This window comes from Procambarus clarkii, chromosome 41 (genome assembly GCF_040958095.1).
Source record: "Procambarus clarkii isolate CNS0578487 chromosome 41, FALCON_Pclarkii_2.0, whole genome shotgun sequence".
Classification (NCBI taxonomy): Eukaryota; Metazoa; Arthropoda; class Malacostraca; order Decapoda; family Cambaridae; genus Procambarus; species Procambarus clarkii.
In genome coordinates, this window is record NC_091190.1 from 13,535,639 (window position 1) to 13,562,287 (window position 26,649).

The 26,649-nt window shown below is 41.4% G+C and overlaps 1 protein-coding gene across 6 annotated transcripts in view; it reads left to right on the top strand.

Annotated features, from left to right (window-relative positions):
- LOC123761033 (histone-lysine N-methyltransferase ash1) overlaps nt 1-26,649 on the top strand; it is a 126,984-nt gene that overhangs the window by 16,590 nt on the left and 83,745 nt on the right. For all 6 annotated transcript variants that reach the window (XM_069339361.1, XM_045746875.2, XM_045746876.2 and 3 more), the window contains exon 6: nt 1,931-2,239. In XM_069339361.1, coding sequence (XP_069195462.1) covers nt 1,931-2,239 — 309 coding nt within the window. The remainder of the gene's footprint in view (nt 1-1,930; nt 2,240-26,649) is intronic.

Sequence of the window (26,649 nt, forward strand, 5' to 3'; positions counted from 1 at the left end):
AATGAAACTCGGGGAAGAACTGGTTGTACTGTAAGCAAAAGATCGGTGTAATGCAAGGAACTGCAATGGAAACTGATTTGTATCACAATTTGTTTACAAAAGAAAACTCTGTTGCATGCAAACATTTGTACCAAGTGTCATTATGCTTATATTGGTTTAAATAATAGAGTATTTTTTGTGCATATTTTCTTATCAAAATTGTTTGGGAATTTTTTTTTTTTTTAAATTATTGAGTTTTGTTTTTTGCATCGTATTCTGCTTCAGAAATCTATAATTATTTTCAATTGCAGTTGATCACAGGGATCTTACTACTGGATTAAGAATACTTCTGTTGCATCCAGATTTTTGGTAGCCAGGGGAGAGTACAAATAAATATTTTAAAGACATGGTACAGGGTGAATGATGAAACGGTATAATTGACTACTATATGTACGTACTTAGGAAACGATATATGTTAATGCAGGCCAGTGTGATGCAAAAGTAATATCTGTGGGTTTGTGTGATCACATGATACTGTAGTTGAAAAGTTCAGTGAGTAAGTGTTGGTTGACGAATATGAAAGGAGAGTTGATAATACTGTATGATTTTGAACTGGATTTTGTTTGGTTTACTCTTTGTGACCAGTTTTTCAAACAATTGAATATCCATAGATTCGTTTTACATCATTCATTTAGACCTACTTGTATGGGTTCTCATTTATGTATATTGTACAGTTCAAAGGCAGTTCACCTTTGAACTGTATACATGAACATTTATCAATGTTCATTTATACATCTGTGTTTTAGTTTTCTTCTATGGCTTTCATGATTTTATCATCAGGTTTGAGTAGGGTAAAGCTTGCCAATCTTTGGACACTTAAGGTTTAAGTTCATGGTGATTAACAATAAATGGTTATATTAGATTTATTGCAAAACTTATTATATGAATCAAAAAGAGATGATGCTCTTTAAAATGATACCGGAATGGATACTGTACATGCAGTACTTGGAGATATTAACAAAAATGGCAGTGGATGTGTCGTGAGACATCCAAAGATCCAGACACTGGTGCCATTCCCCTGACACAGACTTATCACTCACTTGCAAGGAAAATTCAAGAATATAACTATGTATATTATGGTCTGTATTATACCTCACTAGATTTCCATGCTATTAGGCAATACTCCAAGATAGCATACAGTATATACTTGGCTCTCAGGTGTTTGGTCTAGTGAGCGTTGAGAGAGTAGCAACAAGATACTGTAGATGGTAGGTATCTCAGTGTCGGTGGTTCATTTTTGGGAACCACTAAACATTAAAATTGGGTATTACTGGACCTGATAGCAGGGTGTGTGTGTCAATGTGTCGGTACAGTACTCTTCAGTGTTCTCACATTGCTTGGTGACCTTTATGAGGATCCTGGTGCTTGCTTTGACACTGGGGATGCCAAGGTTTAGGTAATCGTACCAAGCCTTTGAGAGAAACGACCGAGGTTATGACTCGCCTGGCTGCACCAGGTGAGTGAATGTCTAGCAGGCAGGTAGTACAGGTGACCTAGGTTTCCATCTGGTGACAGATGCATTAGAGCTGAGGTTGCAGATTTCAGGAATTCCTCTTTGTCAGTTTGGTCGATTCCTGTTATTGTTTTGTTAGTTGTGATCATATTGCCTCTATGACCAAACTACACACCAGAAGTTGAAGAAACGATGACATTTCGGTCTGTCCTGTTCCATTAACAAGTCGTATGTGTGATACTGGGTACATATCACCTCTTTTTCTTTTATCTTCTAGTTTTGGCATATTTAATGCCCTTGACCCTTCTTTTAAATTTTTTTCAGTTCTAGAAGCCATTGTGTCTGTGCAAAATGACCATTTGTTTGGATGCTGCCATTATTTTGGTGTAAATTTTATATTATAGTTTGTAAAGACATAATTTGTTTTCCATCTTACAGGGTCGGTTAACAATGAAAATAGCAGCAATGAAAATGGCAAAATTTGGGCGAACAGGTCTCCGGGAAGTGACTGGAGGAGCTCTGCCAACAAGATCAGATCTTCACACAACTCAACGTACAGAAAGCTCATTGAGTATGTCCTTTAGTCCATTTAGGCGACCTAGAACAGTACCTCAGAAGCCTCAGTCGGGTAATTCCCAACCCGAAACTCACAAAGTGAAGACGGCAGCTGAAAGAAAAACCTACATAGATGCTTTGCCACCCAATGGTTCGGTCCGCTCCGTCTCTTCCAAGGTTCATCGAAAAAAGGTAAGAACAGTTTTCTTTGATTATCTCCATGGCAAATAGCCCATTTGATTTCCTTGTTTATGCTTTAACATAGTGACTTGAAATTTTAGGTACAGTATATTGAAGAATGTTTTCTTGTATTGGGAAGATCTGAAGTTGGGTTTTGTAGTTTCAGCTCTCTTGCTTGTAGGTAAATATATATATATTTTTTTCTCCTGTTGCTCCTAGCATATTGCTTATACAACCTGGACAATATATTCATCTGATAAAACACCATAACCTAGGATGTTTGCATCAAACATTAGCCACTACCTGGATGAGGTTCTGGGAGTCCTACTCTCCAAGCCCAGACCAGGGCCAGGCTTGGCCTGTGTATCCCTTGTCAATGTTTATGTCTTGCATTTTCTTTTGTATATCAGTTGACATGGAACGTATAAACTGGTGGAATTGTTTTTATTTTTTTGAGCTTGGTTTTTTATTATAAATGATGATTGTTTACTTTTTGGAGTTTGATCTGGACGTCTTGTCACTATAAATTATACACATGAATTGGGCAATGTATGTTTTTCCTAGATACTGTATAATATTTTGTTAAAAAATAAAGGAAGGATGGCCACTGTAGGCTCATGAATTTTTGTATTACTCTGTATCTAAAATTGTATTGATTTTAGTTACAAATCCACTATAATCACATTTTGGAAATAGATTTGACTGTCTGGGTACATAGATACATCCTGACAGGCTGGTGCAGTGTTCTCTGATTGTTCTCAGAGGTGCCTGGTTGTTCAGTATCCTCCTTGAAAGTATAAGAAATATTGCCAGAACAAAAGTGGAAGTCTTCAAGAAAAAACTGGACCTTTTTTTTTTTCTGCAAGAAGTGCTGGATATGTGAGTCTGTGGGCTGCTCCAAGCAGCAGCCTGTTGGACAGCAGCCTGTCACTGATCAAACCTGCCCCGGGCTGGGCTTGGAGAGTAGAACTCTCAGGAACCTCATCCAGGTAGTGGTCAATGTCTGATGCAAACATCCTAGGTTATGGTGTTTTATCAGATAAACATATGTCCAGTTTGTATAGGTGATATGCAGGAGCAACATGAGCAACAGGAGAAAAGAAAAAAATTAATATTAGACCTTAATATTGTCGTATATGAAATTGATAACTTTTTGAAGATATTTGGAAATTTATGTCTTGAAGATTACTAATTAATTTTTGCAGTTAAGATTCATACAAGGTCTTTTTATTGGTAAGGTCAGATCAGTTAAGAACCTGGCCACTATGGATAGCATTTTGTTGTCTCCTACATATCAGAACTGTGAAGAGGCTAGACCTACTGGGTACTCTGAGGCAAGACAAGGTTTAGACTCGGGAGGGGCAGGGCCTGGTGGGTACTCAGTGGCAGCACCCTCTCACTTAGATTTTTCATGTATGATAATTGTAGTTTAACCAAACCACCTGTAATTTATTTTTAAATGTAATATTGGGTTACCATACAGTATAGTTGATGTCAAACGAGGAGTTTATAATGTATGCATGTAATGCAAGTCAAATCCTTGAAAATATCTGTACCTCCTTTGATCATTCATGGCTGATAAGTCAATATTTTATCTCTACAAAGGTAAGTCTATATTATATACAGTATTTCCTATATACTATACTGTACATTATCGTTTTATTTATATGTAAATGAATTAGATGAATTTTATCGTGTGTATGTGTGTGTGTTTAAATTAGTAAAAACTGAGGTATTATTACTGATAAACAGAATGTAGAATATGCTTGGAAAATTTGACAAATTCAGTGCTGTATATTTGCATGCACCCAGTGGCCAAATTAATACTAGCAAACATTAATTCAGATTAGTGAAGAAGTTCTGTACAGTATTTTAATATATACAAGTGGTTTTTAATTTGCCCGTTGGTTACATTCCTGACAAACTTGGAAATCAAACTTTAAGGTATATGAGAATAGCAGGGTTAAGATCCAGAGATATTGACCTTTTTTTCCCTAACCTTATAAAACATATTTTAACATTATGATGTCATGTTCTCTCCAATTCTTAGCCACAAATTCAGCATATAATGACATGCAGAAGGCTTGTTATGCGCACTTATACATCAGCCCATCCTCTTGAGTGGTGATGTTACAAAAACTATGTAATAAATTGCCTGAACCTATCCTAACTGAGGACCCATGAATAGAAAATGTTTTTAAAGCTGAGCCTGTTCTTCAGTACCAGGAGGCAGTAGAAATGCAGATGCTGTATACATTCAGTATTGGGCTGTTGTACTGTATTGGTGTCTAAAATTATCTAGCTTAAAGGGAAAAGATGTACTGTATTTCAAGTACACTATAAGTATACTAACACTTACCTTGCTTTACATTAGGAACTAAACAAATTAATTTTGACTGGCAGACGGTCTTAGCATGGTTTCTAGGTAGTATAGTTGGGTACTAAAGGGCCCCCTGCTTCTAAATTTCCTGTGACCTGGAAATTGGTACAGTATTCTTGTTGCATTCCTGTCTATTTTTTAGTATTTTTTTTTTGTTTACTTTTTGTATTTTATCTCATTTTGAAAGTGTTGTCTGAACTGCCTAAGTTGTGAACAGAAATCTGCAATGTTTTTATAGTTGGTATTACAGCTCATCTCGAGAGGTGAGTCAACATGGCCAACACTCTTTATCATTTACATTCATGAGTGTTTTATGATTGCCACCTCATCCATCACCTGAATACCTCTAACAGTGGCTGTAATTTTATCATCTATAAAGACCATACCCAGGGCCATCTGAATTTCCCTATAACCACTATACAGTACAAACTTTCTCTGTACTCTCCCTCCTGACTGGCATCTCCAAATATTCTTTCTAACAAAGGTTAGAAAGAACTGTTCATCCATCTCTTATCACCAATTATTAAGATTTAGAACAGAAGGGAGAAGACCTGGGCAGTGGTGTATCATAAACAATGAGGGTTAAAATTTGGTATATTTTATATTTATATATTTATTTATATATACAAGAGTTCTTACATTCTTGTAAAGTCACTAGCACTCATAGCGTTTCGGGTAAGTCCTTAACACTTTCACTTGTTAACAATGCAGTATGGCGTGCCAAATTTAGTAGATGAATGTTCGGTAACGACTCAATATGGCGTCAAAAATGTAATAAATTTGGCCTACTTTCGGCTTGGCTGCGGGAGGGGCGCACCGCGGTCTTGGACATTATATGCATATGCTCCTGTAGGGAATTCTATTGCGAACACAATGATAGCAAAATGAAAGACCTAAGATGAGAATTGAGGTGACCAAAGTGAAAAGAGTGTACACATTTTATTGCTCTCGCGCGCTTCCGGGTAACACGCTCTCACTTTGTTTTGTGCAGGTGGTATGCTGTGCTTTAGGGCTTTATGTGCATTTAATCCTGTAAAGAATTCTATTGCGAACACATTGATCTCAAATTGAAAAACCTAGGATGAGAATTGAGATGATAAAGTTGAAAAAAGTATACACTTTTCAGTATTTCCGCGTACTCCTGTGGAATGCCAGGCGCACCTTGGGGTGGCGCAGCGCTCTCTTGCCCGGAACGTGAAAATGTTAATCCAATTTTCCCCGGAATTCAACCTGCCAAATGGTTTAACAGCCAGGTACCCCATTCACTGCTGGATGAACAGAGGCTACTGGCAAGGATTGGCGCCCGGTCAATTCTCCCTGGCCAGGATACGAACCCAGGCCAAAGCACTTGCGAAAAGCTGGGCGAGTGTCTTACCACTGCACGAAGGGGACTGCCATATCTTTCGGCACACTTCGATTTGGATTATTTTCAGGAGTGTAACCTAGTCGTAGCTCGCCTGCTTGTGGTAACCTCGCAGGAACCTCGATTTTGTGTGATATAGGTGGTGTTTGTGCTGTTCGGGGTTTTCTGGCAGTTTTCGTTTAGAAATGCTTTGGTTTTAGAATTTTGTTGTTGTTGGGGTTTGCCATTGGTGTTTTGTTGAACATGTTCGAAGGGTGGTACCAGCTGTACCAAATTAAAAAAAATAAAGGTTGTAAAGTTGGCAAAAGCACAAAGCTGCACATTTTGCAATGATTGGTACAATATTAGTTGTGTGGAGTCGGATGGGCAAGACTAATTTTATGAGCAATTGGTGGTTTTGTGATAAACATGCACAGAGGTTCATGTAATTCTCCAAAAAAAGAAGATCGCCGATGATTTGTAAGGAAAGTTATTTAATAGTTTGACAGCTGAAATTCGTGATGTTTGCAGTGACTACCAAAAGACTGGACCCTCTGTAAAACAAGATGTATATTTTTACTAGTGAGATGCATGGGGTTTTGAGATTTTCTAAGAAACCTTTGCTGGTGAATTGAAGAAAACTTATGAAATTAAATTAGAGATGTGGCTCCTCTTAACACATGTGACATTGAAAGTGTAGATTATGGGAGAAGTGCTGTTGTTTCTGTTGACCAACTTACTGGCAATTCATGATATATTGAGTTCTGCTCCAGTGAAAAAGGAGAGGGGGAAACAATCATGCACTGGTGCTTAGTGTACCAACTGTAGAGGTGAAGCAGAGGGCCATGGCTTCTGTGCCTTCTTGCTTTGGTGCTAGTTCTTCATTTAACGTGTCCAACTCAAAAAAGATGGCAGCCAAAGTAATCGGGATAATATCCTCTCATCCTGATAGAATTGCCTCCATTATTCCTGCCTAGTGCTCAAAGATAAAAGTGCTCCCAGAAAGGGTCATAATTGTGAGCTTTGTAGTGCAAGAGCTAAAGGCAGTAGTGAGACAGTATTACTGAATTTTGTCCCTGAAATTCACAATGTTAATATGCATAAATGGGTATTATTTATGTGGAATCTTAAGCAGATACAGCAGTAATTCATTGTCATGGGACAAGCAGCCGGAGTGTATTCATCCACGTCAGGTTTATATCGAGATCTGCCATATCCCTTCCCCCCCCCCCTCAATGTCAAATTACTGATCCCAAATTACTGTGGTAGGATGGTACATAAGGTACTTGACACTTGGACAAATGCAGTTGTTATTGTACCTATGTACAAGGAAAATAGTAGTAGGGAAGATTGTGGGAATTATAACAGCCTTAGTTTACCGAGTATTCCAGGAAAAGTGTATGGGGTGCTAAAGGAGAGTGAGGGAGATACTAAAGTATACTATTGGAGGAACATGTTGAGTTTAGGAAAGAATTGGGCTGTTCAGAATCAGATTTTTACTGTGACTCATTATTTACGTTTCTAGCAAAGTAAAGAGTTGTAGCCTGCCTTTGTGGATTTTTTAAAAGCATATGGCTGGATGGATTGTGAAGTAAAGTGGTGTTCCACTGTAGCAATGATATTTTTATTATTACTTGTAACTTTAGCTTTGTCATCCAGTAATATACTGTTATGCTTTATCATTTCTAGTTATAATCCAAATTAGCTTTAATGTAAACTTTCTGAAGTACTAAATTCATTTATAGTAAATAGTACCATATTTTGTTTTCCCATAATCTTAACAATGTTGTGACTTTGACTATCGTTGTAGAACAATATTTAAGAAGTAGTCACGTTATACACTTCAACATTTTATTCCCATAGCACATGAATGAATGTATGCTTTTCTTCACAATTTTGTTTTGTTCCAAAATCACATGTGCTTGCAAATTGTTGTGGACCCTATAACAGCCAGGAGGCTATGAGATATTAATTCTTCAAACTTTGTATCTGCATACTTGTGTTACTGTCGTGCTGTGCTCTCCAGGTGCTGTTGTCTGTCTCCTCCCTTCAGTAACTTCTCAGTTTGGATTATTATTGTTTGTCATATATCACTTAATTACTAATATGTGCACACTTTATTTAATCATTTCATTTCACACGACCAATGTTTGAAGAAGGAACCTAATTTGTGTACCAGTATTTGTTATTATGTTATTTTTGTTATTACTGCTGTTGTTTTATTATTACCTGTGCTGGTATTATTATTATTATTATTATTAAAGAGAAAATCCACTAGGGCTATGAGGATGGCGCGAACCTACGACCCCGGCATTGCCAGTCACGTGCTCTACCACTAGACCATCGTTGACTTGAAAGTCTCTTACAACCGGATTTCTACTGAAATCACAGGAAGTCTGGAGACTGAAGCCAGTCCAAATTTTTACGTATGACCCACAAGTTGGCGGTGGTCTAGTGGTAGAGTATGCAGCTTGGCAATGCCATGCTCGTATGTTCGTGCCCCCCTCCCCCCCTCTCATAGCTCTAGTGGATTTTCAAATTGATATATATCACGTTAATGTGATTTCTGTGCGATTGTTATTAAATTAATTATTTTGTTTCAAAAGCTAAATGTTGTGTTTCCTTGCTGTCTTTGAACAAACTTCATGTATTCACTTAGCTCTTGTCTTTATCCTCATCATTCTGTCATGTAGCTTCCTTATTCTTTCCTTTCTTGCTTGCTTCTGTTAAGGAACTGGTCCTCGCTGGGGAGTGCCCTTCACAGGACTCAGAGAGAAGCTTGTGTATCTGCTCTCAGTTACAGTCACTTAACAGTTTGTGGGTGACAAGGTGAGTGGCTTCACAGTTAGCAACACCTCATTAGAGCAAAACGTACCTAATATCTCTGTAAGATTATTGGTATCATTGGAATGACTGTCATATGTGTACAGTACTTTCCTGTCAGCTGATAGAAGACTTCTGCTAGGCTTTAAATGAATGTAATGTGTCCTTGCTAGTAGATGTTAACATTTAAACTTCACAGTTTGTCTGTCATTCACAAGAATTTTTTTTAAATTGTTAATTAACACTCCTGGAAGCATCATATGAAAAGTGGATTTAGATAAGAAAGATTGTCACTGTTCCCGTGGCGCAGTGGTAAAACACTTGCCTGATGCTTCGCGAGTGCTTTGGCCTCGATTCGTACCCTGGCTGGTGAGGAATGACTGGGCACCAATCCTTAACTGTAGCCTCTGTTCACCCAGCAGTAGTATATGGGTACCTGGTTGTTAAACGATTTGGCGGGTCGCATTTCGGGGAAACATTAGGATTAAGGACTTGCCTGAACCACTGTGCATGCTAGTGGCTTTAACAAGAATGTTAACTCTTGTATGTACAGTATAAATAAAAAAAAAGAAGGGCAAGTCTTGAAAAGAACAAATAAATGTACATAACTATTTATTAACAGGTTATAGACTATAAAAAGCAGAACTGATGTGAATGGTGGGGGTGGTACTATTGTAATAGTGGTTGTGAGGAGTACTTTTGAAGTACTGTAATGTGGTGATGGTGGTGAGGAGGCTTACTATTGTAGTAGTGTGATGATGGGGGGTGTACTATTGTAGTACATAGTGTGATGCCCTGCAGAATCTTAAAAACTGTAGACATCACCTACTTAACTAGAGAGGTAGTAAATTGCTGGCAAGAAACTGCACAGCGATCACATTAACATGGCATATTACTAAGGTTTTTGGGAGGGTGCCAAGAAGCCAACATACCAGTTTTATGGAAATGAATGAGCTCTCCATTGCAGGCAATACAGTAATCCTTTGTTGTTGAAACCAAAATAAGGAAAAATTACTAAGGTGGAAAAATTACAATTGGATATCAATAAGGTCTTCCAATGAGTAAAAAAAAAACTGTATGATGCTCAATAGTGACAAATTCCAATTGCTGTACTGTGCTTCGGTATGGAACACTCCAGTGTTGAACTTAATGAAACGCCTTTCTTTCTATGCCACGCTTTTTTTGGCTCATGTGGTGTTATTTGTGTGTGTGTAGATTTGGAACTAGTCCAAATGTCATAGGCATAATTAGGGAACACAACATCAGAGGAACACAACTTCAGTCTCTTGCCAACAAATAAAGTAAACATCACTGAAACAACACGGAACACTTTCAAGAGAGAGAACTACACAAGTTTATGCAGGAGTTTACGAAACAAGTCTGGCTGTGAAGGCTATGAGCCTGCAGGCTACAAAGACAGACAGCCTTACAAATGATGCAATCGCCATGGAAGGTTGCGATGGAACTATCGAAATCATCAGCAGGTAAACTACTGTTTACGAGCAGTTATCCGAATTGTATTCCCCTCCTCCCTCCTTGTCATTGAGTCATTCACACTTTTATTTTTTACCGGAAGTGTCCACAAAATTAACAAATTCTAATATACTGTATTTTGGATTTCGTTGAGCAGAAATCTTGGTAACTTGAATTTACATTTGATATAAGAAATCTGTACTCTATATTGAAATGTCATTCAAGTTCTCGTTCGTCAGAAGTCTTGGTAATCCGGTTTCCTATTTGGGTTAAATGGTCATAAAAGGTAAAACATTTGAGAATGAATTCACTCAGATTACTCAAGAGATTTGTGTTACCTGAATCTGAATTACTGGCATTATGAAAGACTTAGGAAAACTGAGAGTGGAACAGATGCAGCCAGATGGCTAGACTAACTCTAATATACAGATGAAAAACAGTGGTATGATATGAGGAAAACCTACAATTAAAGGAATAGAAAATAATATCTTAAGAAGCATATTGGGTGTAAGAATACTGTGAGAGTAAGGAACGTAAATGGAACTGTCTTCAAAAATTATAGTACAGTACCTATAATTACCATGGATGGAATGTACAAAATATGGACTTGTGCTGAAAAAGCATTCACGTTTTGTACTGCTGTATTGGAATTCTAAAGGGCATAAGAAAAAAACTAATTACAGTAATCATAAATCTAACCAAGCCTGTTCTAGGTCTAAACTTTAGGCCTAATTTAGTACATATATATATGTCCTCTTGAGTAATCCTTAATGCAAGTCTCAGAAACATGCAATGGTGTGATACTTTTGGATATTGGCCAACAATGCTACCTTTAAATTCCATCCCAAAAAAACAATAGGTATAATAGCGAGTAGAGTGCATGCTGAACTGCCCGAGGCATAGCTGCATTCCAGGAGTGTGGGGAGGGGCTGTAGGGGAAGCTCTAAGAAGAGGAGATGCTGATGGGTTCCCACAGCCTTTGCATGCTATAGTGCTCTGGTTTTGTTGGTTATTCATCTGTTTTGGGTATAGTATGGTGATGCAACTTTATCAAGAAATAAACGTTGATTTTACTCACCATTGATAACATCCAGCATAATGACCAGCTTGTGTTTGTGCCTATCAATAAATCTCTGTAAGCCAATATGGAATATCTTAAAACACTCGTTGGAAATTGTTGGCCAGAGATTCTAAACTTTTAAGTCCAAATTGCAGTGTAACAGACTGGTCTTGTTGTGCAGTACTGTACTAGTTAGTTTTCAAGTCCTTGTTCATTTATCACACCACATTAATTCCATATACTTATGATGGCATTTTTGTGATAGAATAACTGTTACTGCAACTTCAGTATTAATATGTTTTCAGACATCTGCATTCTTTCTCAAAATAGAGAGAATATGGACTCCATATTCATGCATAAGGTGCATGGATTTTATCCAAACTGGTAAATTTTCGAGATTGGTTCTTGCATAATTTAGCAGTTAAGAGTGTTGGATGGTACAAGGGTGGGTGTGTTGGGACCCATTATCCATGAAATTAGGAACAGACATAAAGGAACTCTCTTTACTATAGGCTACAGAAGCCAGGTATCCCAAGGCAGTCTTCAGGTTGAGAATTTTCTAGTGATTTACTCAAGTTTTTATAGCCACAAACTGGGCTCTTGTGGCTATACTGTATGACTTTGATTACGAGTTTGTCTTGGGTAGAGGTATAGAAAGGGTAAAATTGTTACAAGGATTTTTTTGTGCGATTCATTGTTAACACTTGGAAATGTCATGGGTAGTATGTGTGTGCTTGACTAACTGGTTTTGCTGGGGTTGGGCTCCAGCTCATGAGTCTACTATTTAGTTATTTGATCATCTGGTGAAGTGGTTCTTGACTAACTTGTTCCTTATCATAAAATACTTATTCAAAGTACATAACATTAACTTTCATTACTTCCTCCTTCTCTTCATCATAATCAGTCAAATACTTTTCACTTGCTCATTATCCATGTACCACTACTAAAGAAATACTTTAAGTTCCATCGATTCAACTAATCTTTCAATTTCTATCCATTTCCTCTTATTCTGTTCCCACCTATTTTAATCAGTCATTCAGATACATGTTTGTATATGTAAAAATATAGGCAAGTGAGTTTGTGAGTCCATCTTCAAGTGCGTGTTAAAGTTAGCATGTTGATAACTTACATTTTATTTACATGAGGAACCATATAATTCTTTAGGAGTCTTGACCAGGGTGACTGTAAAGAATGTGGGAATGTTTCGTCATAGTGGGAGGATTTGTTGTGTAGTATTGGGGATGGTGATGGTAGCATTAGTGGGGAGGGTCATGGTGGTTGGAGTAGTGTTGGTAATAGTTATAGTGGTGTTAACAGTAACCATAGTGATGTTAGTAGTTGCAGCATCAGTAATCATGGTGGTAGAAGTGTAATGGTGGTAGTTAGTAATAATGGTATAGGTATGAAATATCATTGTCATAAATAGGAAGTTCAATGGGCTTATCGAGGTGTCCCTAGTCACAGGTGAGGGTATCTTTGCAGTCACCCAACCCGTTGCTCGTCAGACACTGATGTACAAGCCACTACGATAATTGTTGTGGTATCATTAGTTGTGACGTGGAAGAGGGAGAGTGGAAATGTGGCTCAACCACATATGCTTTAATCTTCATCACATTTAGGATAGGTTCAGAATCTTCTTATAAATCATGTATTTTAATGCCATTCTCTTTTGCTGCTTTTAATTGGAATCTATTAACCTTCTGTATAAATTTGAAATATTAAATTATATTTCTGTATCACAGCAAATGAAATGAGATAGATGTGTGTCTGTCTGTGTCTGGTTCTGTATGTCTGTGTATGTACATATATAAATGTGTGTTGTGCCTTCATGAATGTTGTCGTTGCTGCACCTGGTCACTAACTGGCACTAATTGTTATTGCCCTATTGCATTCTTGATTCTTGTGTAATATTAACCACAGTTAATATTCAACTTTGGGAATAACCTGTGATTATTTATCACATTTTGTGATCAATCAATTCTGATGGGGCTAGGCTAATGTTGCAATGTGTTATCCCCCATTTGTGTCTATATCTACAGTGAAGATAGATGGAAGTGAGGCATGTGCATGTGATTAGGCTCTGATGAGGGGTAATGTCTGAGTGTGAACACGAATACAGTACCAGCAGGAAATTGTGGGGAGTAATGGCGGTAATCCCGTGTCCTTGGTACGTGTTGTCGCCCGTGATTACTGGCCTGATTTATGTATCAGGGAAGTTGAGGGACCGTGGGAGGTGAATGGATGTGTCTTGTGTTGACATTGACGGAGGGCTTCTTGTCTTTTCCCACCGGAGTCTCCCTGCCCCTTACTTGCACCCTCCCCCCCCCCCCACTCCAAACCAACTTTTTTTCCCAGGCCCTGGCCTGCATCTTTTTTTTTTTTCCTTAGCAGGCCTTTTCCTTCTCTCCTTGCTGATCTTTTTTTCCTTTGCTGACTATCCTTCTCTCCTTGCTGATCTTTTTTTCCTTTGCTGACTATCCTTCTCTCCTTGCTGATCTTTTTTTCCTTTGCTGACTATCCTTTTTCCTTCCCCTGGCTGGCCTTTCCTCCTTTCCATGGCTGGCCTTTCCTCCCTTCCATGGTTAGCCTTTCCTCCCTTCCAAGGCTGGCCTTTCCTCCCTTCCATGGCTGGCCTTTCCTCCCTCCTGCAGCCGGCACCCAATCACTTGGGCTGGACGGTAGAACGACAGTGTTGCTTCATGCAGGTCAGCATTCAATCCCCGACCGTCCAAGTGGTTGGGCACTATTCCTTCCTCCTGTCCCATTACAAATCCTTAGCTTGATCCCTTCCAAGAGCTATATACAGTAGTCATAATGGCTTGGCACTTTCCCTCCTTCGATAGTTCCCTCCTTGTGGCTGGCCTTTCCTTCATTCCTTTGCAGAACATGGGGTAGGGGGGGGTGGGGGTTACATTACCTGCCAGGGAGACCACCTATTCCCATGTTAGCAATTTCACCCTTCATCCTTTGCCGTCTATTCTCTCTCACCCCTCGATGACCATTCCCCCTTCCCCACCCAATCAGCTTACAGTTTGATATCAGTGTTTGTCTCTTCCTTCCCAGAGTGATGAGTTATGGGGAAAGACTGAAAGAATTAAACCTCACATCACTAGACTATAAGAAAGAAGTTATGGGAGATATGGTCACAATACTGTATATGCCTTGCTCTTTTTATTTGTATGGACAGTATGGGGTCCCTCTGTGGTTTCTGAATCCTTGTCTAATATTATGACTTTGCTCCTCTTCCATGTACTTCACTGGTCTGTAGTTTATTATATTTTTAAATAAGTATTTTGTCTGATATCTCGAGAAGGAAAATGGTCTGGGTCTCACTGGTAGGTTTGTCAATACCACTCCAGTTTTTTTTTTTTTTTCTAAAGTCGAGTTCCTTGTTCTTAACACTTTCGCTCACCCCGCGCGCCACCCCTCGACAGGGCGATATGGGCCCCAGCGTGTCATGGAAGCGCGCGTTAATTCCGAAAAGTGTATACTCTCTTCAACTTTGTCACCTCAATTCTCCCTCTACGAGATAAAATTTGGTATCATTGTGTTCGCAATAAAATTCTCTACAGCACTAAATGCATATAAACTCCAAAAGCCCGGCTAATTACCCGCAGCAAACAGAGAAAGTGCGAACGAGTTACCCGGGAGCGCACAAACGGGATAAAATGTTTTCACTATTTTCACTCTGGTCACCTCAATTTTTGTCCTAGGTCTTTCATTTTGGTCTCAATGGGTTCGTAATAAAATTCTCTAGAGGAACATTAGCATATAAAAAAAAAACCTGGTCACGCTCCAACCGCCGACGAGTTGAAGACGGGCCACGCGTTAGCCGTGAGTGAGTGCTCAGAGGCCTTCTTGCTACACTCCAAATTCCCACCCTTTTCAAGCCTTTCTTTCGCAATTTTCTTCCTGGAAGGGCCTTGTTCATGATTACTATCCATCGTGGAGTAAGCGTAGATAGTTTCTAAAGCCGCAGTAAGAAATATAGCCACGGGAAATAGCCGAAATGTTCACACGTTTGAGATGCGAGGGGAGGCGACATTGGTCACAACAGTGGAGCAAAGACAATGGGCCCACGGGGTGTGCCAAGCCGCCTGAGGGCCACGAGGCTCAACAAAGAAAATGGGAAGACATCGGCGCACATTTTAAAACCAGTCCCCAAAAAATCAGATAAAAACCTGATTTTTGGCGAATTTTTAAAGTGGATGACGCAATGCTGCGTCATCTCCGGCATTACCGCCAGTAAACGGATGACGCAATGCTGCGTCATCCCCGAGCGAAAGTGTTAATACTCTTGATTGTTCTTTGGACCTCTTTGATGGATATGGAGTTCATAAGGTGGCACTTATTGCATAAGTTCTTTTGGTGTATTGTTTGCATTGGTAGTAAGGTTGTAGCTCTGATTTCAACTTACTAGATTTGTGATCTTTCAATATTGAGATAGAGTATTAGTTTGCATTTTCCCTCTAGGTTTATTCTGAATATCATGCTTCTTCCAATACTGGTACTATAAATTCTTCTTCTTGTTATGTTTTTGTAAAGTTTATTTCCTGATGTTTCCTCAGTTGAGGCTCCCATCAGATTTTGTACTATTTATCCAGAACTGGGTTTCTGTGAATATTTGAATTGGTATATTCAATCATCCCACCTTTTTGTGTATAAATCTTGCAGCTCGGCCTTAAGTCCCTTCTTCAGTCTTTTGCTCGTTTGTCCGACTGGGTTCATATGTTGTAGGAAATTGTTCTACTATATCTAGTTTTGAGTGTTCTAACCTTAGCAGATGCTGGAGGGCATGGAAAATGTGGTGGAAGGAAAGGGCTGTTTGTGAGGGGGTCGCTGTGGTGAAGGAGTTGCGCTGGCCACATGTCACCTCCACCCGGGTGGGGCTGGGGTGGCTCTTCATCCGTCCGTTACGACTTAACCCTTCTTTCCTTCGCTTACTGCAGCCATTATTGTTTGCAGTGATAATCTTATACTCTGCTAGTGCAGTATTGGTGAGTTAAGTGCTGGCTGGCTTTCATCGGTTTTGTGAGATAGCCTGCCTGCCTGGAAAATTTTTGTTATAAAAAAATTTCAGCTAGTAATAAATACGTTTGTAATTCTGTGATTTTATTTTTTTGTGATGTGAGTGTCTGCTTGTGTTTATCTCTATGTATGTGTGTCTGGTATTGAGTGATGACAATGACCCACTGTGTCTCACCACACTCAAGGTTATTGTTTTTATATATATATTTTTTGTATTTGTTTTTGTGTGTGTTGAGTGGCGACAACGACTCACCGTGTCTCACCACATTCAAGGACGTGAGGCCCTCTACCACTGCCACTCAGTCCACTTGGCATTTCCTATGGTGACTTCTCTCTATCATTGGTTTACATAGTATCATGTACTTTACTCACTTTATGTACACGCTCACCTCCTTAATGTGGGACTTTGAATTTTCATAAATTATATTATTCTTTACAGATACTCGTTACTGTGGTAGAAATAGTTGTGGCAACCGTAGTAGGGTACATAGTCAGTCAGCAAAGTTCTGACTCGAGGATTTACGTTCCATAAAAAAATGAGAATGGTAATGCACAGATAGCCAATGCAAATGTAAGCTTAGTGAAGGTTATTTATTTCTGTTGCTGAAGAAATGTACAAGAAACATGATGGGATTGCATCATAGCACTTCACTAAAGAATTATTATTAGTTAAAAACGATTGAAAACAGATTAATCATATAAAACTTAAGACTTGATTTGATATAACAGCACTTGATGTGAAACTATCACTGTGATGTCCTAAATATTTATAGCTTTTAGAGCTTCATTAGTTGATTGTCCAGGAGGACAGAGGTATTAACAACTAGCTTATTAACAACTTATGTGTCAATCCTTCACAGGCACAAAAAAAAAAACTATTTTTTATTTTACAGCATCAGTTAATAGAGAGCTTGAGAATGTATTATAAAGTACTGTAGATGAAGAGACTTACTCTGGTACGAATGGTGTGGCTCTTAATTACCCACTTTTCTTATTCTACAGTGAAAATTATAATTCCTCCATTGATGTTTTGATAAAAACAGTTATAATAGTATAATATGCATAATTTCTTATAAGATAGTAACATTTACTGTATATACTCACCTACTTGTGCTTGCGGGGGTTGAGCTTTGACTTTTTGGTCCCGTATATGTAGGACAGTTTGAAAAGTACTGAGATAAGTGGAATAATTGACTGACTATTACTAATTAATTAGATAACTGTATGTGCCGAGTTGATGAACGATAAAGTAAAACCCTAATGGGTAAAGAATTATCACGAGTTCGTGACCCTCGTGCAGGAAGCCCTCTCAGCCGGATTTAATGGTAAATGACTGGTGATGGTGACAGGGGCTGAGGTGTTGGGGGTAGTGGCAGTGGTGATAACAGAAGCAGCGGCGGTGATGGTAGCATTGGTGGGGGTCTATGTCTTTGGCGGCCGTCAAGGTGAACCAGTCTCAGGGTAGCAGCAGCAGCGTCAACCTCACGATGCTCTCTCTCTCTCATGCATGTTGCCTCTCTGGTGTGACAGATGGCAGCGTGGGGTGTGATTTTGGCATGTGATATCAGGGTATGAGTAGAGTATGATTTGGGCATCTGACTTTGAAGTGTGACTTGGACACCCAGGGTCTTGGTGTTATTGTACCAAGGTACAATATTGTACCTTGTTATTGTATTGGATATGATTTGAGAATGGGTGGGTATTTGACTTGAAAATGTGTTTGGGGTTTGACATAAAGATATAACTGCAGAGAGATTTAGGTTTCTTGTGCTCGATTCTCGGTGGCTCCCAGGCGTCTTTCAACATCCGGTCAGGTTACGAGGGTCATCACACCGCCTGGCTAGTGAGGGGTTTGAGTTGGTGTTTTTGCAGGTATTACCCAGCTTGTTTACAACCTTTTGAACATTTTGCAGAATAAATTTCATCAATGATTGGCACAGGTTGTTCTTGAACTTCTGAACCAGGTTTTGCAAAGCACCCAAATGTTCATCTACAATATATGAACATTTTATTTTTATCATGGCTGCTAAGTCAGTACTGGGTATTTACTGAACAGTTTATGAGCTCTGAAGTATCATAGTCGGCATTTACCAAACAGTTAAGCCACTACAATCAAGATAAGAGGTACTGTACAGGTCTTGTAAGTGGAAATTTTGGAGCATTGCAAATCCTGGAGTTGAGCACCATTCCCAAGTTTGTCTCTCACCTGTCTACTTACTGTTCAGGTCTAATCTTTATAGGTTGTACTCTGAGCTCCTGCATCCCATTCCTTAGACTTGTGGCTTCAGTTCATGTGGTACTTTGCAAAGTCATTCATCTCATACATTAGTTGTCTAGCCAGACATTTATATTTTACTTGTGCACCTGAACTCTTATTTCCTATAATCTGTGTTTATTTATTTGTTTGTTTATTGGGGTGAGGGATTGCATTAATATTTTCTTGCTCCTCAAACATATCCATAACGTTATGTTTTTACAATCAACCCCTTTAAATGTTTGTAAAATGCTGATGCATCCAGGATAACCTTGTTGCTTTTGCAACTTGTAATGGGGATACCAGAACTGTCTCCTTAACGGTGTGTGTGTATTCACCTATTTAAGCCTGCAGGATTAAGAGTTTTAGCTCTTGGGTCCCCCTGCCTTTCCATTTTCATTTTTTTTATTAATTTGCCCATTTTGGATTGGTCAATCATCCATTTAACAAATTTCATGTTTGAGTATAAAAAAACTAAATTTGTAATCACTGAAAATAATTTAATGTATAATAGTTTCAGGATATATTTATCACATGATGAAACCTGAACAACAATCAGTTTAATGATTAAAGCATAAAGTTCATGGCGAGTCAAATGGAAATATTTTTTGTCATTACCATAACTTTGAAGTAACAGGAAGACATTCCATAAAGCTTCATGCAAATGCATGGTGTGTATTAATAAAAAAAAATTGGGCGGTTTCCATGTCAGAGGTAAAGGTCATGGATAATAATAGGCATTGCTTCAGTTATCCTGTGTTCAGTGGCTTATGCAGGGTTTAAGATTTTGTTTGTCTATTTATTAACATTGTTAAACTAATGCCATATCTTTGTGTGTGTTGCAGGTAAGCCAGTGACGGACACTGTAGCAGCCGATTGTGAGTGTTAGCTCCTAATCCATGGGACTTCTTTACTTGTTATTTAATGTTGACAAACCTGTAGACAGTCTTGGACTGGATGACCTGTAGCACCTGTTGTGCACCTCAGTGTTATCCTGGAGGCTCTGTTATCTATTGTCTATTAGGTATTTCCTGCATGTATATCATATGGTTAACAAAATCATACTATTTTCTCTTGGGTATCGTGAACACCTCACTGTATTGACTTTAAACTTCAACACATATTTCTGGTAATAATAACTGTAGTTACTTACACAGTGGCAACTATTAGTCTTAAACTTTTGTTAAGTAGGTATGAGTGAGCCAAGAAAGTTATACTGTATTACCATTGAGGCTGCCAATGTCATACGAGCCGGTCAGCCGAGCGGACAGCACACTGGACTTGTGATTCTGTGGTCCCGGGTTCGATCCCGGGCGCCGGCGAGAAACAATGGGCAGAGTTTCTTTCACCTTATGCCCATGTTACCTAGCAGTAAAATAGGTACCTGGGTGTTAGTCAGCTGTCACGGGTTGCTTCCTGGTGGTGGAGGCCTGGTCGAGGACCGGGCCACGGGGACACTAAAGCCCCGAAATCATCTCAAGATAACCTCAAGATACCACACCACCTGCTCACTGTCACCTACCAGCCAACTCCACTTAACACCTGACTAACTCCTGCTAAACACCCGACCAATTACATATCTCAACACCCACACACCTTCCCCCAGTTCCTTTTGCTAAAATACCAGTGGACCCACAAGCCTGAGGGGTAATAATAAATCAGCCAGGCTCTACCTGATATTTAAAGTGAATAAGGAAACAGATAAAGGCAATAACTGCAGGCCCATGTCATTTTCTTCCATATCATGCAAGGCGATAGAAAAATCCTTAAGAAAGAGGCTTGTAGAATGTATGGAAAGAAGGTCCTTTATAACAGTGCCAGCATGGTGGATACAGGGACGGTAAATCTTGTCTCATAAACTTGATATTTATATAATTGGCCTTACACGGGTGTTCCACTAGAAGGCAAGTGAACACAGTGAAGAAGCAGGCAGAGGTAACAGGGAAGGTGCTTCAGTAGGTAAAGGCGGACCTCTACAGGTGAAGAGAGGCGGAAACAAACGGACAGAGTTGACCAGACCACACACTACAAGGTGAAGGCATACTTCAGCCACGTTATTGTGACTCATCGCCTGCAAACGGACAGAGTTTTTTTTACCCTGATGCCTCTGTTCATCTAGCAGTAAATAGGTACAGTGTACCTGGGAGTTAGACAGCTGCTACGGACTACTTCCTTGGAATGTGTGTGTGTGTGTGTGTGTGTGTGTGTGAAAAGTAGGGTAAAAGACTTGGCCAAAATTCTATGCATGCTTGTAGCTGTACAAGAATGTAAGAACTCTTGTATATTTAAATAAATAAATAAATAATAAGTACATATAGTTGTCCTGGAGTCTGCCAGGGGTTTGCTGTGTACTGTGTTATCGAGGAGCACTCTATACATGTGTATTGGCAACGTTGTTATCCAGAAGGCTTCAATACTCTTAAAAAAATACAACAAAAAATGTACACAATGCTGCTATAAACATCTGCACGAACATCATAATATGGAGTGTGAGTGCACATTTGTCTTGCTCATTCACCGTAGGTTGCTCTAACGTATCAAAATGAATTGCCAGGCAATGCCACTTGTGAAAGTTTTTTCAATTTTTTTGTGTGTATGGAAAGAAAGATATTATGCGAGTAGAAAGTATTGTGTGAAAGTGTGTGTTTGTACTCGCCTAAATGTGCTTGACAGGTCAAGCATTTGCTTCCGACTTGTGCCTTATTAGCCGTCAGATTTACGGCACGGTGACTTTGAACCCTCGTGCTTTTCGTCATATCTGCCTCTGAAACTATTGCATTAGCTTGTACTATTTCTTCCTCTAGCACTTATTCATTGCCTGTTTGCTAAAAAATTACACTTAAAGAGCACTGAGCTCCTCCACCGTGGAGGAGCTAGGTCCCCCTTGAGTGCTGTTTGTGCTCCGGTACTTTTCCTCATTCTTATGACGGTACTTTGAGTAGGATATTGTCGCTCATGCACTGAGCAATTTAGAGTTGAAGTTAATGATTTTGGTGAACTGTAGGGAGCTTAAAAATCCCTAAAATTACTTACCTTGAACCTCAGTGATATGATGAGCCTGATTGGCAGAATATGCAATGTTGCTCCATTAAAGTAAGGGTTTGACATTATGAGAGAACTCTAGAAACATTAATGGGCATCACTAACAGGCCCCCCCCCCCAGAACTTGTGGCAGATGAGGAGGAGGGGGAGGTGGTGGTGCCTTGAGGAGGGCAGTGCTTGTGGCAGGTGAGGAGGAGGAGGGAGGTGGTGGTGCCCTGGTGAGGGCAGTGCTTGTGGCAGGTGAGGAGGAGGAGAGAGGTGGTGGTGCCCTGAGGAGGGCAGTGCTTGTGGCAGGTGAGGAGGAGGAGGGAGGTGGTGGTGCCCTGAGGAGGGCAGTGCTTGTGGCAGGTGAGGAGTAGGAGGGAGGTGGTGGTGCCCTGAGGAGGGCAGTGCTTGTGGCAGGTGAGGAGGAGGAGGGAGGTGGTTGTGCCCTGGTGAGGGCAGTGCTTGTGGCAGAAGGGGGGGGGGTGGATGTGTGGTGGTGCCTCCAGGAGGCCCCCATAAGGTGGTGTCTGGCAGGGTTTACTGGGCGGACGCTGCCTCCCGGGTTATTTACCCCTCCCATCCCAAGGTCATGCACTAGCCACACTCCTCCTTGCTCAGGCCTCTTTTCTTCAGTTTCTTGCTTGCTTGCTTGTTTGCTTCCTTGCTTGCTTGTTTTCGTACTTGATTGCTTGCTTATATAGTCACATACACGTGAGGTGAATCACGTCTTTCCTGCCTTTCTAAATTACTCTGCTGCTCTCATAAACTTGGCTGCATTGCTTGCTGACCTGCATGACTTGCTTCCCTCGCCCGGGCCCCTTCTCCAGCCTCCCGTGCTGCTTGATTGCTTGCTCTCTCATCTCTCGCCCTGCTCCCCTTCCCCCCCACCCCACCCCCTCTCCTCTCTACCCCCTCCTTAATCTCCATGATTCCTGGGCCGGGCCCCTCCCACCACCTTCTCCAGGTTTCTTGTTTACTGAGCACATCCCCCATATCCAGCCCAGCCTCTAAATACCGCCACCACCATCATCTTGGTGCTTGCTTGCTTGCCCAGCGTGCCTCATGCTTCCCTGCCTCTCGTCTTGCTTGCTCGGTGGGCCCCCCTCATCGCGTTTCATCTGGCGGGCCCGTGACAGGCCATCGCGTACTCCCCATTGTTTTCTCGTGTGCAATTCACATGTTATCTGGGTCTCGCGCTTTTGTTAATGGGTTAATGGTGTGTTAATTGGCTCCCTCCCCTACTCGTCCTCGGTGTATAATGGGAAAGAGGTGGTGTGTGTGTGTGCTCATACCGGGAATGGGTGATGATGAATAATGGGGAATTATGAAGTTCGTTTGTATATGGAGTGTCTTATTGTAGTTTACCACTGAAGGCGATTAAGGTGCTTTTACAAGCTCATAGTTACATCACATATATTACATAACGGCTGCATTACACAATCTTGGGTACAAGTCCAGTGTGTCGGTATACAGATAGTATTTTAGGAGTTCAGCATACCTCAGCCCATGAAAGAGGTGGAGGGGTGAAAGTTGGTCAGTTTTGGACATTCTACGATATATAATGTTCAAGGGAATGCATGTTTACTGTTTCACATAGTAGACACGTGGTGTATTCGAGGGTTTGGTAGAGCGCAGCACGTGGAGGACATGTTTGGGCACGCACACCCACAAACACAACATTCCCTGCCCACACCCACCCACAAACACAACATTCCCTGCCCACACACACACACAAACACAACATTCCCTGCCCACACCCACCCACAAACACAACATTCCCTGCCCACACACACACACAAACACAACATTCCCTGCCCACACACACCCACAAACACAACATTCCCTGCCCACACCCACCCACAAACACAACATTCCCTGCCCACACACACCCACAAACACAACATTCCCTGCCCACACACACCCACAAACACAACATTCCCTGCCCACACACACCCACAAACACAACATTCCCTGCCCACACACACCCACAAACACAACATTCCCTGCCCACACACACACACAAACACAACATTCCCTGCCCACACACACCCACAAACACAACATTCCCTGCCCACACACACCCACAAACACAACATTCCCTGCCCACACACACCCACAAACACAACATTCCCTGCCCACACACACCCACAAACACAACATTCCCTGCCCACACACACCCACAAACACAACATTCCCTGCCCACACACACACACAAACACAACATTCCCTGCCCACACACACACACAAACACAACATTCCCTGCCCACACACACCCACAAACACAACATTCCCTGCCCACACACACCCACAAACACAACATTCCCTGCCCACACACACCCACAAACACAACATTCCCTGCCCACACACACACACAAACACAACATTCCCTGCCCACACACACACACAAACACAACATTCCCTGCCCACACACACCCACAAACACAACATTCCCTGCCCACACACACCCACAAACACAACATTCCCTGCCCACACACACACACAAACACAACATTCCCTGCCCACACACACCCACAAACACAACATTCCCTGCCCACACACACCCACAAACACAACATTCCCTGCCCACACCCACCCACAAACACAACATTCCCTGCCCACACACACCCACAAACACAACATTCCCTGCCCACACACACCCACAAACACAACATTCCCTGCCCACACCCACCCACAAACACAACATTCCCTGCCCACACACACCCACAAACACAACATTCCCTGCCCACACACACCCACAAACACAACATTCCCTGCCCACACACACCCACAAACACAACATTCCCTGCCCACACACACCCACAAACACAACATTCCCTGCCCACACACACCCACAAACACAACATTCCCTGCCCACACACACCCACAAACACAACATTCCCTGCCCACACACACACACACAAACACAACATTCCCTGCCCACACACACCCACAAACACAACATTCCCTGCCCACACACACACACAAACACAACATTCCCTGCCCACACCCACCCACAAACACAATATTCCCTGCCCACACACACCCACAAACACAACATTCCCTGCCCACACACACATACACACACAACATTCCCTGCCCACACACACATACACACACACAAACAAACACATACAATTAACGATGTGTAAGCGTAATTTTGACGGGTGACACTAGGAATAAAAGGAAGATAAGTGGAACATTGTAGTCTAGGGCACCGGGGGGAGTGAAGGGAGAGTGACGGTTGGGGAGGAGTAGAAGGTTACACACACACACACACACACACACACACACACACACACACACACACACACACACACACACACACACACACACACACACACACACGCACGCACGCACGCACGTACACACGTACACGTACGTACACGTACGTACACGTACGTACGTCCCAACAGATCTCTGCATCCCACAACGGGGTGTGAGAATAGCTTGAGCTACCTCATCCCTTTGTGTGTATTTTACCTCAATAAATTCATTTCAATTTCTGCATCTCACCATCCATGAATCACACCCATCACCTAGAAGGGAAATAAACATTTCTCTAAAAACACGTTAATTTGAAACAATTGCTTTCCCCCATATGAAAAGGTGTATGGAAATACTGTGTTTACACTTAAGACTCGGTCCACCCGTCAGCAACATCCACCCGTCAGTGCCTCAGGCTGTAGGTTTTATGGAAATGATAAGTGTTCAGTGAGCACCGGTGTCAGGTTAACCAACTGGCTCCACGCCAACACATCTCCATGCCCCGTCATTAGCTACAAGTGCATTGTAAAGGCAAGAATTCTATGATTCCGCACTTTAAACATTTGTGTGTAAGGTGAGATAGTGAGACGCTCATAATAGCACGGAAGGTAAGGGTTTAGAATCTGTTTCGTGTGATTGTCGTCTCACACAAATGTGACTTTATCATAATGACAGAGCAGCTACAGTGTCGGGTAATAAAGATGAAATTGACGTAGAGCCTAAGTACTACACTCTGTTGTCAAAGCTGTGGTGATACAGATATTCTGGTCAGACAGGAGAGAAATTATACGCAGTCTCCGCAAACCCCACGACCCAAAAATTATGCTTATATTTTCACTGTGTATATGTATGTATCTATTTATTTTATAGGAGGGGTGCCTGGCGGCACCGGGTTCTCTCTATCCTCTCCCCACCCCCTCTCTAATCTCTTTGCTATCCTCCCCTCCCCCTCTTCCCATCTTCTCCCTCTCCTGCCATCTCCAACTTTCTTCCCCAAGATCCCCGCTCTTCTCTTCATCCTTCTAATTCCCTCTCCTCCAACGTCCTCCTCTCCCAATGTCCTCTCCTCTTTCCCCTTCGCTTCATCCTTCTCCCCCCCCCTCTTCAAACATCCTACCCTCTCTCCCATCCATATCCCTCCCCTCCCCCTCTATCTCTATCTCGGAAAATGGTTCATAGTTTTCTAGTGACTATATCTAGGGACTCGGCCCGCCACCTTTCACCGATTAGGTTGGGTGGGAGAGGCTCCCTGTTAGGCCCGACCCTTCTCTTAAATTAATATGACCAATAGGGCCGACCGCAACCAGCCTATGTCCGCCCCGTACCCGAAACTATTCCCCCTGCAAAGCTGGGTGAGGCGTACCCCAAGGGTCTGGCCCCCAACCTTGGAGAGGCGGGCAGACATGACACACACACACACACACACACACACACACACCTTTGACTAGACTGTGTGACAATGACTACCAGGATGAGTTTGGGGGCTGCCCTTACCTGCATCGGGTGGCTGGCTGCCAGTGACGAGTCTGCCAATCCTTGATGTGAATAACACTGTGCACTCGTTGTGTCAACTCTGCGAACAGAAACTGGGTCATACTTTTCCCCAACGTCGCATAGTCTATGCCCAGGCGTTAAATCCTTTTAGTCTGCCGGTTTGTGGTCTCTAGAACGTTGCAGTTTTGTGTACTTTATTCACTCGTGTTTTTTGAAGTTTGGATCTTCATAATCCAATCAAAGTTTGACAGTACCGACTAGCGTTTATCCAAACATT